At 44.9% G+C, this 15,451-nt stretch overlaps 1 protein-coding gene across 1 annotated transcript; it reads left to right on the top strand.

Annotated features, from left to right (window-relative positions):
- The first annotated feature begins 2,260 nt into the window (after nt 1-2,260).
- LOC119395707 (NADH dehydrogenase [ubiquinone] 1 beta subcomplex subunit 4) lies at nt 2,261-11,021 on the top strand. The gene is made up of 3 exons (XM_037662717.2): nt 2,261-2,450; nt 3,822-3,971; nt 10,888-11,021. Exons 1-3 carry the CDS (start codon nt 2,292-2,294, stop codon nt 10,954-10,956), a joined length of 378 nt encoding a protein of 125 aa, XP_037518645.1. The 5' UTR covers nt 2,261-2,291; the 3' UTR covers nt 10,957-11,021.
- Nucleotides 11,022-15,451: the final 4,430 nt, after the last annotated feature.

Raw genomic sequence — 15,451 nt, forward strand, 5'->3', positions numbered from 1 at the left:
AATAGCACTTAATTTATAGCTTCACATATTGCAAGGATGTCAAATTATATGTATCAACATTGACATTGATTGTATGAAGTTGCATATTTGTTATTTATTGCAGCTACACTAATATCAATTGAAGTGCTTGCATCCGTGATCTTTGGCTCCTCTATTTCGGCCAAGTTTTGTTTGCGATATTTGCAAGAATTCTTATCTTATTTTCAAATGTAGTGCAATAGCATCGAAATCAGTGCAATGTTTACGTTAAAAAAAAACGCACGTTTGGTTTTTCTGCATGTATAAGGAGGGAGGTTAGTTTTGGATGCTTGATAAGTTTTTGCAAGCTTCCAGCATGCATAAAAAAGTTGTGGGCTCCATTCAATAATAGAGAGGCTTGTGGAATAATAAGTAATAAATTTTTTAGTAGTAGTAGTAGAGAAGAAAGCAGGGTTAGTTGGAATGGATGCATATTTGAACCAGCTTTGAAAGTAATATAAATGACACAGCACCAGTGCTTATAACTTGCATGAGTGTTTTCCTTCATTAACAGCCCCAGTTCACTGTATTATTATTAAAATGTCCTATACAAAGGTCTTGCAAAGCTATAAATCAAGTGCTATATAACTGCCATACTTATGAGTGCATTCGACTGAGATTCAAATACTGATTCTACGCAATTATTTCACGAAGACAAAATGATGTTAATATATTTTTTCATGAAGGGATAGTTCGAATGAAAAGGTGCATGCAGACAGAATTACTTTTAATTATTTCTATTTCTAACTATATAGGCCATATTTAGTTTATCCAAGCTCGTGCAGAAATGAAGTTTGTGTGTTCGACATTTGTTTCATTTCTGTACGATGTCCACATTAACAATGTCTTTGCTTGAGGAAGCTTGTTTTTGCTTGCAGCCCAAAATCTGCTCACATTAACGGCATGATGTACGTCCCTTTCTCTCGCTTACTTTGTGCACGCTTTCTGTCTTCTCAACAAGATAAGCCAGAGCTAAGAAATTGTCGATTGATAGCCATGACAGAACATCCGGTGGTGGTGAGCGGAGCATTCGCATTGCTTATAAATTGAGTGCTCCTGTTTGGAGAATGCGTGAAGAATACTGATTCTTCGTTTTCTTGCACACATCGTTTCTTTAACAGGCTTCCCCCTACAAATACTTCTGTTACTATTATATACCGGTATATTTGATTCTTCTTGCACGCTACACCATGTGGCCACTGTTTCGGTGCTCCAGTAAGGCCGCGTTGTGTCCATTTATTGCGATAGCAATTATGTGGAAGCTGCGCAGGTGCGCTTATAGCTGCCGTCGCCTTGATGCTCCACGTACAGTGCAAATCGATAACATCGCCTCACGCGTCGTACCTTCTATGTGCGAGTGAAAGCGTACGTGCGAGCATAGGCGTGCGCAGAGGGGGGGCAGGGGGCGGCCGCCCCGCCTAGTCACCTAAGATGAGGGGGGCGCGAAGTCTGCCCCACACATTGACTTAATAGGGAGGGGGGGGGCGCCGCGATGAACCTTCGCCCCCCTGAAGGGGAACCCTGCGCACGCCTATGCGTGCGAGGGCTGCCGACGATCGCTGCTCAAGCAGAGAGGAAACTCGCCGGCAGTCTTTTGTCGCGCGAATTAAAGGCGCATGGAGCCGGAAAGGGGGGATCAGCCGACGGCTTTGCACGTGTTGCGCTCATCGCAAAATATGGCTTGTAGCCACAGGAATTACGAAGGCTACCTCGCTCGCTACAGCGGCCGTGTTTCCTAAAGGAGTAAGCTACTAGCCTCACTACATTTCAATTTTTTGCCACCGCATCCATTGCTTCGCCCTTGCTCAGTGGCGTAGGCGTGGTAGGGGGCGGGGGCGGTGTGCCCCCGGGCCCGTGCCCCCCTAATTTTTTTTTTTTTTTTTGCCTTAGCATACCGAGCAGAAAATGACAAAATGACACTCGACCACATCTGCCTGCCTGGCCAACACTACAGATCAAGGAGGTGCCCCCCCCCCCTCGAAAAAAATTTCTGCCTACGCCCGTGCCCTTGCGGCGAAGCTGCGACTTCTGTCTGCATAACCTTTAAATAGGCAAGTCTCACGTAGTACCCCCTCATCGAAGTCAAAATAATCTTGAAGTGGCTTTCGTAGAAAGTGAACGCAAAAACTTAGAGCGGGTAGCAGACGCTCACGGATTCTTGTTGGCTTCCCAAGCGTAGCGCCGCAGCGTGGTTGTTCACAGCAATAGCCTCGCGCAGAGGCCGGCGCTTCGGCCAACTTGTCCAGTGTTTTAGGCAGATCGCTCGTTCCAGCATGGCGTACCGGGTACCGTCCTCTATTCGCGTCGAAACCGACCTCACGTTCGAGGAGAAGCGTTTGATTGAAGAGCGGGCGAAGCTCAAGGCACAGCTGAGGCAAGAGTACCTCCGTCAACTCACGGATCCGCACAAACATGGCTCGGGAGGCTACTTGGTGAGTTCCCATGTTCGGTTGTGTGTACCAAGGTCGACTCGTAGAAAGCACAATGAAAAAAGGAACCTACGGCTGCAAATAAGCAAATATTCACTCGCCAATACTTTGACAGGCCATGTGTGTACTCGCTCACGCTCTTACCAACGTCCCTACTTACACTGGCTGGTGTTCATTATTTCATTTCACGTTCGCGTTTACTTTCGTTCACTCACCTGTCTCAAAATCACCCTCACTTGTACCGGTGTCACACGAGCACTTTCATCGCGATCAGGCCCTATCGGGATCGAGATCTGGTCCTCAGATGGCGATCCGCCAAACTCGATCCGGGTTAGTTTGTCGCGATAAAGAATCCTATGATCGGCCCTGATCGCAATCGCAATCACAAGTACCGGATGACACCGGTATTACTTTCCTTAATGGTGTTCACGTTGTTCAAAACACGCAGACGGTAAAGCGACGCAACCAATGTGAGAATTTGCCACTTATTCGCACAATTTTAACGCACAATGTAAAGAAACTCCGGAGATTATTTCCAAGAGAAGAACAATTAGGGACCTATGCGGTGAAGTAAAAGAATTCGCAGGAATTTTCCAACCCTAACTCACTGTAGTCACCGGCACGAAAGAAAAGCATCTCAGGATTGAGGAAGAAAGTAAATAAAAATTGGCAACAAATATGAACTAGGACCAACCGTCTTAAAAGAATTCAGAACTAAGATGAGCCTTACAGCCACTGCCTATCAGGAGAGCAAGGCACAGTTTTTGATCAAGCCAGTGTCGACCGGTTTGGGAAGGGGTGCGAAACTAGAGTAACTCAGTACGACCAACTTGATTTCATAGCTGTTTCATTCTTCTTGGGATAAAGATTGGCAAAGCAGCTGTTTAGGCTTTTTGTATTCATACATAACATTCCTGAAATCATTTCTAATGTGAGAGCACTATGTGTTGCACTAGTTTTTTGATCAACGTAGGAGAAGCTCACTTGAATGAAAGTAAATTTAGCGCATTATGAGCCTTTGCAAACTTGTAGCTCAATTCCTTATCATTCCAACTGTTGTAACCACTGTAGTATGCTCAGGATTGTACGTGTTGTGCTGAGCTTCAACATTGAGAAAACAAAAGACCAAGAGAAAGATGGACAATGCATATTATTGCACCTCCATCTCGTGGTCTTTTATTCTTTCGGCATTAAAACTTGACACAACACAAACTCGAATGTTCACCAACTGGGGCAGTTTCTTTTGCAAAGATGAGGTATTCATGATTAATTGGGCCCCGTAAAGTCAGTTCATAGAATTTCAGCGGCTCACTTGTATGATCTCATGGATGACTTTTCTATGCACTCATTGCTGTCTTGTTCCTTTGTGACCAGTTTGACCCTCAGATGATGCGGTTTCAAGCGGCTCGTTCCCACAGCATGATATTTGAGCACTTTCGTCCAACCCCAAAAGGAGGCTTCCAGTTTTTTGCCGTAACCTTCTTACCCATGCTCGTCCTTGGATATTTTGTTTATAAGGACAGGGTACGTATTGTGGCCCCATCAGCAGTCATAAAATTGGCCTTTGCCTCCTTTCTGTTGAAACCACCAACCTGTGTCTCACTGTATTCTTTTTGAAGAGCCTTTTTAGTAAACAAAAATGTCACCTGATCCATTTAACCAACACTAAAGGCCGTTTCACATGACGCTAAAGCACTGTGTTGTTCAGGCTACGAATTCGCTCACCGCGAAAAAACGGCCAATCACTCTAGCCGCGATGGTCAGCGGCAAGTGTCCAACACATTGGAAATTTTTGGTCTGTTTGTAGCAACGAAACGATCTTTTGGTCAGGACCTGTCGAAATTGCACCGAGCTGGATGAGCCATCAAAACTGCGCTGATGTGTTTCTTTTGGTTATGGACGCTGTTGGCCACTTCGAAATGAATTTAAAGTAGAAAGCTTTTAAATACAAAGCGCACATGCCCTTTGCTACTGTTTAAGAAAACTTAACAATATCATAACACACTGATCTTTCATTACACCTGAAAAATTATGCAGTTTCTGCCACAAAACATGGCAGCAAGCAACCATGCATGCTGCACCAGTCAATGGCACCAGTTGCAGAGGAAAAATCGCAGCCCACATAAAACGAAACTACCATTAGCAGTGGTAGTGAATGGAGCAATTTTTTTTTCTGCAATCGCGGCATGTGAAACAGCCTTAAGGAGTTCACCGGTGAAAGCATGCACTCTGCGAGACACTCTTGATTCATTTAAAGGGTTACTGACACAGAAATTTTGGCCTCGCATTTTTTTGCTGCAATGTGTTGCTGGGGGCCTATTAGTCGTAACACGGCACAAAAACTACAAGCCACCCGGTGCAACTATCACCACCTAGGGGGTGCAGCGTTCGATCACGTCAGCACACAGAACTGTGATGCACTTCTGTGCGGTTCGTGAGCAGCTGCCAAGAAGTAGGCTGCTGGAGCGAATGCGGCAAAAAAACATGGCAGCTATGACGTCATCATAACTTGCTGCAGCGTGGTCACGTGAGGGAAGTAGGGGGTCACCGAGGGTCACCTTTGAGGGTGTCAGTAGCGCGAGGGTATCAATCGCTCACACAAACTTCAAAATTCATTTAAAATACCTTCCAAGCTATATTCGCTGTTGATATTTTGCAGATGATATACACATGTATTTGTATGTTGAGTCACACTTGATTCACTCTAGGGTGCCTGTCTGCATAAACGTAGCCCCCTCTTTTTTATGTACATGCTGGTACCTCTGCAAAAATATTTCATGACACATGCTGGACGTCTCATTTTTTGCCTCATGAGCCGTAAGGATTTCACCTTAATAATAGCGCAAAAAAACAATGACAAAAAGGCATCACATACGTGTGACATACACACAGTGTATGTGTCACCCTCTTGTCCTTGTCTTTCACGCTCTTATCCGTTCACTATTAACCAGAACTAATTAGCCCACGAGCAAACCGTTTCTGTGAAAAAATCTTGCAAAAATAGGGCACGCAATAAATTCGTGGGCACATCATATTCAAGTAAAGATTGCATGATCCCTGCTTCACACACAGCATACATAAACAATGCAGATCAAGTCTTCTCCATGTAAGAAGGCAGCAGTGTGGGCGAGTTGGTTTTCGTACATTTCACAATCTGCAGCGCAAGCACATTAGTGCTGAAACAGTGGTAACGCAGTGAAGGGAGGAAGGCGAAAAGGGAAGTCCGCAGCACTCACATGCGGCCCTCTTTGCCTTCACTGCATTACCTTCACCGTTTAGCCCTTCTGTGTCAGCATATCCTGTCTGACCATGCAGCTTGAACCTGAGCATAACGAAGCGTGTTTATCCATTATTCCAATAGAACAAAGTTTCAATGCCTCTACAGAGACAGAGAAAGACCGAGGCGATAAATTGAAACTTCTGCTGGGCCCAGTGGTCATGTGGTTGAGTTGCATGCGGTTTTTGCAAACGCATTTTTTAAATTGTGCGCTGTGCCACCGCCAAAGCGTGGCAGTGCGTTTTCTGGCAGCGTCTTCGTGAGAAAGGGCCAACTCAATGCTCTCCTCACTTTGAAGCAGTGGGGAGGGCGAGCATACAGGTAATTCGTGACATGCAGGAGCCCTGGCAAGCACACTGTTATGCCGTGCCACAAGTGCTGTGCATCAGGGCTTGATATGCTGTTTTGGTTAGTATAAAGTAAGCAGCATGATTAGCCATACAGGCAGCAGCACCAAATGCGATGAGCGCTTAGCGATTGTGCAAAAAATGTCGCCGGCACAGCTGGTGGCTGTAAGTGGTCTCGATCTGCGAGAAAAAGGACGTATTGTGTAGATGCTCAGTGATAACGCCGACTTAAGGGGGGACGCGGCTTTCGTATCGCGCAAAATCGCAAAAAAATCGATTTTTTGAAAATCACATTTTCGGTTTCTGTAGCCCTTTTTCTATCCGATTCCAAAATATCTTCACTGAAAACCACCTAGAAGTGCTTTAAAAAATTAGTTGCGCGGGCTGAGGTGTCGAAAATTATTGTGGAGATCGAAAAAAAACAGTGCTTTTCAAAAATTTCTTGCTCCGCAACGGTACAACCGGGCGCCGCCATTTTGAGCTCGCCGTAAAGGGCATTTCTTCCTTTTCAAATTCCCCGCCTCAGCTGGCGCCTCCCTTTAAAAACAAGCGCACAAAAAGCAAATCTCTGAAGGTCGTTTCGAGGTTTCCGATTGGCCGCGTCCGCCATGTTGCTCCAGGACGCCTCGCCATTGGTCCGATGCTCGCTTCGAGAGGACAGTCGTCTGCTGCTTACGCGTCGCGATGTTACCTGATGTTACGACTGTCGAAAATCACGCTACTTAGTGACGCGTCCGCTCTCGTTCTGTGTACACGGGTCGACGATAATTTAGATAATGATTACCCTGTAGTTTGACAGCTGCAAGCGGAAGCGCCGTCATCAGTGTACGATAGACGGTAGCGTGCCGCGCTCGTCGCGAACATCGCAGATGCGCGTCTCGGGTAGTTCAGCTTGTCAGCACTTCGTCCTCCGTGACGAAGAACTTCGCGGGACTACTCTTTGTACTCGCGATCGAACATGACGTGCTTTGAAACATCGGGCACCGCGGCCACGCACACCGCGACCGAGCTTGCTGCTCGGAGTCGTGGCTAGGCCTAACTCCGCTTACGGCGCTGGTTTACGAGACGAATCCGAACTTTGCGGGCACGGACATCGCGCTAGCGGACAAACCGCACTGTGCTTCGTCGCAAGCAACAAATCGCATCGTCCGCTGGCTACTCGAAAGTGCGGATGGGCACTTTACGCATCGGCAGCGGACTCCCGGTCAAGCTCGTCGCGCATTGACCGCTCCGAGCAGCGGCTAGCAATTTCGCGCGTCGGCGCCGCAAAATGAGAGACCAAGTACGTTACGCGCGCCGATTTTTCGTCGCCGCGGCTGAGCACTGCGTATTGTCGCCGAATGCCGCCAGCCAGCATATAGTGCGCGACTTCCCGGACCCCGCGGCCGAGTACATCGGCATGAAAGAAAGCGCTGGTGATGCAATTTAGGCACGCTTGGATTCGTGCTTGGTATCGCCGCTAGCTCTGATGAATCTTCTAAAATAACGAAAGCCTCGCAAATTACCGTTTCCGCGACCGAGTGGATGACGAAACGCATCACAGGCGAGGTTTGCAAATGAGCGTGGCGTGTGTGAAGCAGGGAGTTGAATTTATATCTGACCAACTCGCGTTATTGAATAAACTGCTCATATATTTCATCCCAGAAATGTTTGCAATAAGTGTGACAATTTTCATGAAAACCTACGAAGGAATAAGAAAGTTGGTACTGAATGCCACGGCCCCCACCTTAATTTTATTCAGAAGCTCACTGGAAAGAATGACCTCCGACACACATCCAATGTTTGATGGAGACAGTGATACTTCCCTGACTCTTTCTGAAGAAAGAACATAGGGATTTATTCCATTGGCTAAAGAAGACTGTATAAATCATGTCAAAAAGAGGATGGGTACAGCTCTGCCAACACCTGTATCAAGAAGCAAAAAAGATCAACCACTTGGAGGATGGGCCGGCCTGACTCAAGACCTGATTAATTTAAAAGACTGACTGGTTATGGTATGGCTATCCGTGACAACGTTGACATTGATGACATGCAAAAGGCCATAATGGCAACGTTCCATCATGTCACCTCGAGAGATGAGGAGCCACGCCATGAATTCTGCCCACTTGGGTCCCTGACCTGGTGCAGGTACCGTGCTGCAGAAGCTGAAGGCAAGGCTCCACCACCGCACACGTATAAATTGGCAGCACTGCATTGCTGCCAGTCTACTAAAACCTGACCACCCTCAGTTGCACGGCTGTTGCCAAAAAAAAAAGTCAAAATGCGGCCGAGAGTCTTCATTCGGTAGTTTGGTCAATTCTACCAGAAGAGCTAAACGCTTCACTGATTGCCGCCGAAACAGCTGTCAATGAGGCAGTCTGCAAGTATAATACTGGCACTCTCCATGCTTATAGAGAGTTTTGTGCATCACTTGGCCCGAAGCCTGGAAAGCACTCCATTCAATGAGCTGCAGAGAAGGATGCCACACGGGAAAAAAAGGCATCAAAAGTGCACCAAAGCAAGCACCAAATGCTCAAGAGACCTCACATCACTAAGAACACCAAAAACTATGATCCTGGTGCATTCCAGATCACTGGACGCAAGGTGAAACTTCGAGAGCCGTTTTCTCAAAAGTGCCTTTTTGCCTGCCTGCCAAGTTTGCGCAGTCATTTTCTTCCTAACCGTTTGGCCTATTTTGACTCCGTTTCTTTTCTCATGTTTCTTAGACTACAATGCATGTCGTGACATTCTTTCTTTCTCACTTTGACGCTTTGTAATTTTACAAAGTGACTACTCGTTCATCCCAAGAGTGTGCCCGATTTGAAGGTGTCAAAAAGAATCGCAATGCAAGAATATTGTGTTGCAAAAAAAATAAAGCAAGAATGTCATGACACTCAGCGTGCATTTAGCTATGCAACAAATATTCACCTAGCCTTCTAGTCCTTTTTTTAAACTCTCCAGGCATTGCGCAAAGTGCAAGAAAATGCAAGAAGTAAAAATTTAATTGAATAAAAAGTTCTGAAGATATCACTCTGAAACTTTTTTAGAAGCAGCAGGGAGACATGCTGAATATTTGTACCAATTTTCATCAACATCTGTTAAGTTATAAGAAAGTTGGTTTTCCAAAGCCACGTCCCCCCTTAAACGACCGCTGTTGAACCACTGCATAGCAGTGACCGAAATTCGTGACGCCGTACTGGTTCTTGGTCAATTCTTCATACATATGCACGCGATGTCGAAAAACGTGTCGCCACCATAAACAGAGGTGCCATAGTTCTGGTTGTCACTTTGCTTTTATGCCATTTTAGACTGCAGCTCTTTTGGTTTTGTAGCGTGCTGTTTTCAACATTGCGATTCATCAAAGCGACTGGAAGGGAAGTGGTTCAGTTCGGTGAATGTGATAGCATAATCGCCACGCTACTCCTTAAACACCTATGGTTTGGATGACAAGCCACAGTGGCAGAACAGGCACAATAGCGTCGCTTATCCCATATTACCACAGTGAGTTGGACAGGATGCTGGTGCAGCATCAAGTTAGTCGCCAGACCTCAGGTTCAAGAAATTTGATTTTTTTTTTCACGTTATTGAAGTTAGCTTTTTGAACTGCTGTATTATTCAAACATTCTCGCAGCACTTCCCATGCAAAAATTAATCCTTCGGTGACTATACTTTGCTTAAACGGTCAAATTTCAATTTAGCGTTTCGATATAACAAAGTAAATTGCCAATTTACGAGCTTCATCATATTGAGGTTTAACTGTATAATGTAAAGCAACATGTTTTGTTGTGCAAGGCAGTAGAACATGTATCCGAAGGTCTTTCATTAATCTTTTTTTTTTTCAGGCATGCATGGTCACTTGGTTATTTGCTTGTTCTGTGCATGCAAGTGTGGGGGACAATCGATCTATGTCACTGATCTACATCCTTTTCCGTCTTCTTGCTGCTTGTCGCGCATAGCACTTCTGGGCAATGAGTGACAGGCTCTAGAATTCTAAAACTGAGCGACCAAACAATTTTGACTGAGGGTCTCGCCTTGCAAAAGACCTGTTTTGTTGCTGTTTTGTCCACTCTCGAGCATATGGAGTTTGGCCTTTATTCACTGAATCAAACAGTTGTAACATCTCCTTGGAAATCTCGTGCAAAAGTATAGCACTGTTCTCTGGGTATATTGAAATCACGTTCACCTCCACATTCCTGGACAGCATTGTTTTGACAAATGCACTCAAGCAGGACATTGAATATGGATCAAGGGCTGGGCATGCCATGGAGGAAAATGAGCAGGGTGAATGTCTCAATTATGGATGGCTACCAGAGAAGCAGTTTGATTTGCTCTTTGTAATTAAGTAACTTTATAATTTTAAATTAATTATATTATATTTAATATAATTATAAGCTTTATAATTAATTAAGCTTCAACACCACACAGCCATGTTCAGTAAACTTTGTAATGTGTAGCGCTTTTGAACGTATTAGTGAAAAATGTACTACCAACCGTTGTGATGGTTGGCAGTACAACTTTTCCACCATATGCGTTCAAATGCCACTGTGTATCAGCAAGTGTCAAGTTCAAGCAGGCGAACTGCACACACTTCTCTTATTCACAACGGCATCGCATTTCTTTTGTAGTCTATGTGGCTTGTGTTTGCAGGTTTTGTTGCAGGTGTTGCAGGTGACTGTCTGGCTGGTGCCTCTCACCGAGCTCCAAGTATATCTTGTTATCACCCTCATTTTTGTCAATTTCTTATGCAAGTCTTGTTAACGTGCTTGAATTACATGAAAGTTGGTGAAAATAAGTAAGCTGCACATCCTTATCCCTCTTTTTCCTTTTTTTCTTGCAGCGAGAGTTTCAACGGAAGTGCAGAACCGGTGAAATTCCATACAAGGACAGAATGTTCAAGATGGTCTAGTGGCTCCAAAAATATCTTCCTTGAAGGTGACTGTAGTGTAATAAAGCATTTGTTCAGTTGTGAAATTTCATTGTTCTCAGTGAGTTGAGTTCCCAGCAGGAAACCTTCTGTCAAGATGTGTACAATCATGTCACAGTAGTAGTAATTGCAGTGAGGTGGAAAGCCTACTGGGCCACTAAGGAAAAAAGACCCAAACTGGATTTTGGTGAGAACTGTGTGTGCTGCATATTGAAACAAGAAAATTATTAGCAATTAACCAGTTTCTAGTGGAACAGTTTCAGCTCATAATAAATACTTGGAGGATGCTTAAGCTTCACATTTAAAGGTACACTAAAGGCGAATATTAAGTTGACGTTGATTGTTGAAATAACAGTCCAGAAACCTCGTAGTGCTACTTTTGTGCCAAGGAAGTGCTTATTTTGAAATAAAATCACGTTTTAGTGGTCTACATCACGTTAGCGCACTTCAAATCGCCTGTCTGAAAGTGGTGTTTCTCACGTCACTGCTGCCGTGCCCAACGTTGCCCGCCTTTACTGCGCGGCGGCGTGCACTGGCGGCGCGTGCCATTTGGACATCTGGCAACATCACATGCATGCGGCATTTTGTCGAACTTTCTGTCAGGGCAACTATCACGAGTTGCGCAAGACACACGCAGCAGTACGCGATACCGAAACTACCACGGAGACGCGACCGTGTGAGCGAAACAGGGTGCCGGGCGAAGTGCAGTTCGGCGAAAACGGAACCTTTGAACCACGCACGCCGTTCCCCTTGGTAACACCAAAGAGGTTCTTTTTTCCATGAATCAAGCAGAAACGAACAAGCAGCATTTTATTATGTGTCTTGATGCACGGAAGGTTCTTTTTTTATTGCAGCTAGTTTGATTACGAGTGATTAATTGTAGTTGAACTCTCTCACGTCATCGGTATCATTCCCAAAATGTGCCGCTCGTGGCGCTCATCGTGTGATACATTTAGCTTAATTTCTCGGTGAGTAGGGCACTGCTGTTGATAATATTGCCATTTTAGAAGTTGTCATACATTGAGCTTTCACTCTGACATAAATTGTTATTTGCCTTTAGTGTCCCTTTAAGAGTAGAATGTTATCGGGCTTTGTTCACATCCCCTTCTTATTCTCTTTACATGCTTTGCCTCTCACTGGACACCTCAACCATGCCACGAGGGAACGTCTGTGCACATGACGGTGGACATTGTAAACTCTTACGATGTCTACTGCAAGCACAGTTGCGAAGTGCCCACTAAGCGTCTGTAATGCAATATGTGCACCTACACAGCTGCACTTAGTTGATGCTGTGGCTGATGATGATGAATTAATGGCTGAGCCCTTTGTAATGGGTGGGCAGCTTTCACACACTTGTTACACAATACAAGTGGTGTGATGCCTTGTGCAGTTCTAAGCCTCTGCCACACTACATAACTGCTGATGCGACTCCTCGCCCGACATAACAGCCACAGGATCTTTTTCTGAAACAGTTTCAAGCACTGGAGATGCTCTGTGGTAGAATATTGGACTGCCACACAGTATTCCTGGGTTTGATTTTGGCCCAGAGTTTTGTATTTTGCATCCATCGAGATTTTTCGCTCAAGGGCAACGCCAATGATCCTAGATTTCGTGCCACACGGGCTTTTTAATGCTATCACGTTAAAACTGCTTTCCGTTCCCATGTAAAACCTGCAAGAGCATTTGTCAGGCATGAATGAAGACAGAGGCAGACTGAATAACAACAACGCAGAGGTTCAGTGGAAGATTAAAACTTGAAGTAATCGGGCGGTGGGGGGGGGGGGGGGGGGGGGAGGGAGCTCAATCCACAAATGTCACTGGCGCAGACATCTCAACACGAGGACTGCTTCTGGGGGAGTGAAAGTTCAGATTGTGTATATAAAGTCCAATTTCATTGAAGTTGTGGCCTGCCGTATTGAAATGGTGTGCCACTGCTTCTGGTGAATGCTGTGTCTGCGCGATGCTCATCATTTAACGTTAATTGGTCGCCTTTCTTTACCAATGTATTGCTTGCGACACAGTGAACATTCTAGCAGGTAAATAATGCTTGAGCTGGTGCAATAAAACTGAATTTTATATGGTGGACATTATCACTTCCGGCACTGTTGTTGAAAGTGTTTGCAAGTCTTGCATCTGGGACGAGAACAAGGTATAATATTGGCGGTATACTGAAAGCTTTCTTGTTGCGTGCAGTAACGTAGATGTCTTTAATTGGCAGCAGTAGGTGACCCTTCGTGCTTTCAACACTTTTCTAAGGTGCTCATTGCTTTAAATTATTGTATAGTAATCACGCAATATAATGTTAACAGTTTGGAGCGCATCAGACTGTGCCAATTTCTTTTCTAATTAGCAGGCATCGTTGTAGCCCTTGATTAGAGCATCGTGTGGGGAATTTCTTTATGCTAAAGTTGCCTTTAGATTGCTTAATGGGAAATGTAATCACCATCGTTGCTACAGATCCTTCTTGTGCACTTCGCCTGTCAGGCAAAATATTCCTTGCTTGCAGTGTCTCAGGTGACGACTAGTGTAATCTAGGTATTGCTGGCTAGTGGTCTTTGGTTTTGCGTGTTGAATAGATATTGCTGTGTTGAGGAAAGTAATTTCATTAGAATGGTGCATGAATGTGTTCAACTCCTTAACTGCTTTGGACGAGCAGAGCTCGTCCTAGCGGAATAGGTACTCCCCTCTAGCGTTCAGGACAAGAGGCACTCTTCTACAGCTTAGATTGCATCTAATCCACCAGATGGCAGCATTTACTTGACAATTTATTTTTCTCCTGCGGAAAGAGCGCGGTTTTTGTATGAAAAGATGGCTTGCGGTGGCGGCCACCCATGCATAGCTGGCTCGTCAACACGAAAAAGAAGCTTTTCAATTTTGTAATCTTCTTCGAGTGATGATGATTCGGATACAGATGTTTAGCTTGTGTCCGGAAGTGAAGACAGCGATGGCGTTGAATTGAGCATCTCTTCCGGTGATGATGAAAACAGCTCGGAAGCGAACATCGCGAGTGCTCACCAGTGGATCCTGCTTGATACGGACAATCCTAAAGCCCCTATAGACAATCCCCTGTGAAGCCTCCTCGCTTTCCATTCTTGGCCATTGCAGACAAGACTTTCAACTTGTCATCGCCAGATGACCTTATGGAATATATTCAGCAGTTTCCTTCAAAAGTGCTTCATTTGCTCTCAGAAGCAAGAAGAAAATGGGAAAAAGTTGAGAAAGGAAACTCGCTTTTGGTGCAGGAGCTGCAACAGGCCCCCTTGTGTTATTCCGTGTTTTGATTTGACTAAGTATGTGGTACAAATATTTTTTCAACATCAACTAGCTACTTTTTAGTACAGTCAGATTCGAAATCAGCAATAAAAAAAAGAGGCACTTTTGGTTGGGAAATTTTTAAAAAAATAAAGCACCTAAGGGGTTAAAGGGGCCCTGGAATGATTTTGACAATACGGATAATTTGCAGACCGATTTAAGCTCTCTGCATAAAGTGTATAATTTGTTACAAGACTTTAAATATGTGAATCGCTACAGATCGCAGCGGCCTAGTCGAACGAGTTTTCAACTACCCGCTTCCATTTACATAGCATTGTTCCAGTATACAGTAAAAGCTCGGTTATTTGAACTTACAGTTCATTCAAACTGACGCCCTAGTCCTGGCACAGCCCTGTGTATTTCTATGGGGAAAACCTCTTCATAATTCGAATGCGTCAGTATCCACAATGGTTAATTCGAACTGGAGTCCCTGGTTTTCATCGCTCCTCGCAGAAGTCGGCCCAGAGTGATCACAATGTGTTGCAAAACCAAACTAAACTAAATTTACTTGAGATGCAAAAAACAACGAAACAGCAGCATTTGTCAACAGGTGAGAATTCGGACGCCGCACTGGAGCTCTTGGGCAAGCTGCAAGCGATGCTCATGGAGTCGATCGCGACAGAAGAAACACAAGTACATGCAATTACTGATTACTTTTAATTTTGATTGTGTTAACTATTCATGTAAATAACGGGTTTGGGAGCATAAATAGCGTCATATGTTTCGACATTAAGGCTCACTGCTCACATGAATGCATGTTGGCACTTGTTTCTGGCGTATCACTGACTGATCAATTATTTCTGTTCGCTGTTAGAGCTCCATGAACCTAATTTGCGAAATCAACTGCCACAAACGTGTAGTAGCGCCTAATTCGCGATACCGAGTCCAGAGGTGGCTTCTTTGCGTTCTGCCCGCGCAGTGTGGACATGATGTCCGTTCACTCTAGCGCCCACCTGCTAATTCCAACTCCGCTTAATTTGAACAATTTTATAGGCCCATTCGAGTTCAAATTAATGAGCTTTTACTGTACATAGCACCGGCGACCGATCTGACTGGCTATGAAGTTGTACGTTTAAACAAGCACAAGTGCAAAGCAACAATCACAGAAGGAAGAGAGACATAAACAGGACTGGTGCCCGTCCTGTTTCCGTGTCTTTTCCTTCTG

Source organism: Rhipicephalus sanguineus, chromosome 6 (assembly GCF_013339695.2).
Source record: "Rhipicephalus sanguineus isolate Rsan-2018 chromosome 6, BIME_Rsan_1.4, whole genome shotgun sequence".
NCBI lineage: Eukaryota > Metazoa > Arthropoda > Arachnida > Ixodida > Ixodidae > Rhipicephalus > Rhipicephalus sanguineus.

Coding starts and splice junctions, on each gene's coding strand:
- LOC119395707 (XM_037662717.2), top strand. CDS start 2,292: ATGGCGTACCGGGTACCGTCCTCTATTCGCGTCGAAACCGACCTCACG. Junction 2,451..3,821: donor ATGGCTCGGGAGGCTACTTG/GTGAGTTCCCAT, acceptor CTTTGTGACCAG/TTTGACCCTCAGATGATGCG. Junction 3,972..10,887: donor ATTTTGTTTATAAGGACAGG/GTACGTATTGTG, acceptor TTTTTCTTGCAG/CGAGAGTTTCAACGGAAGTG.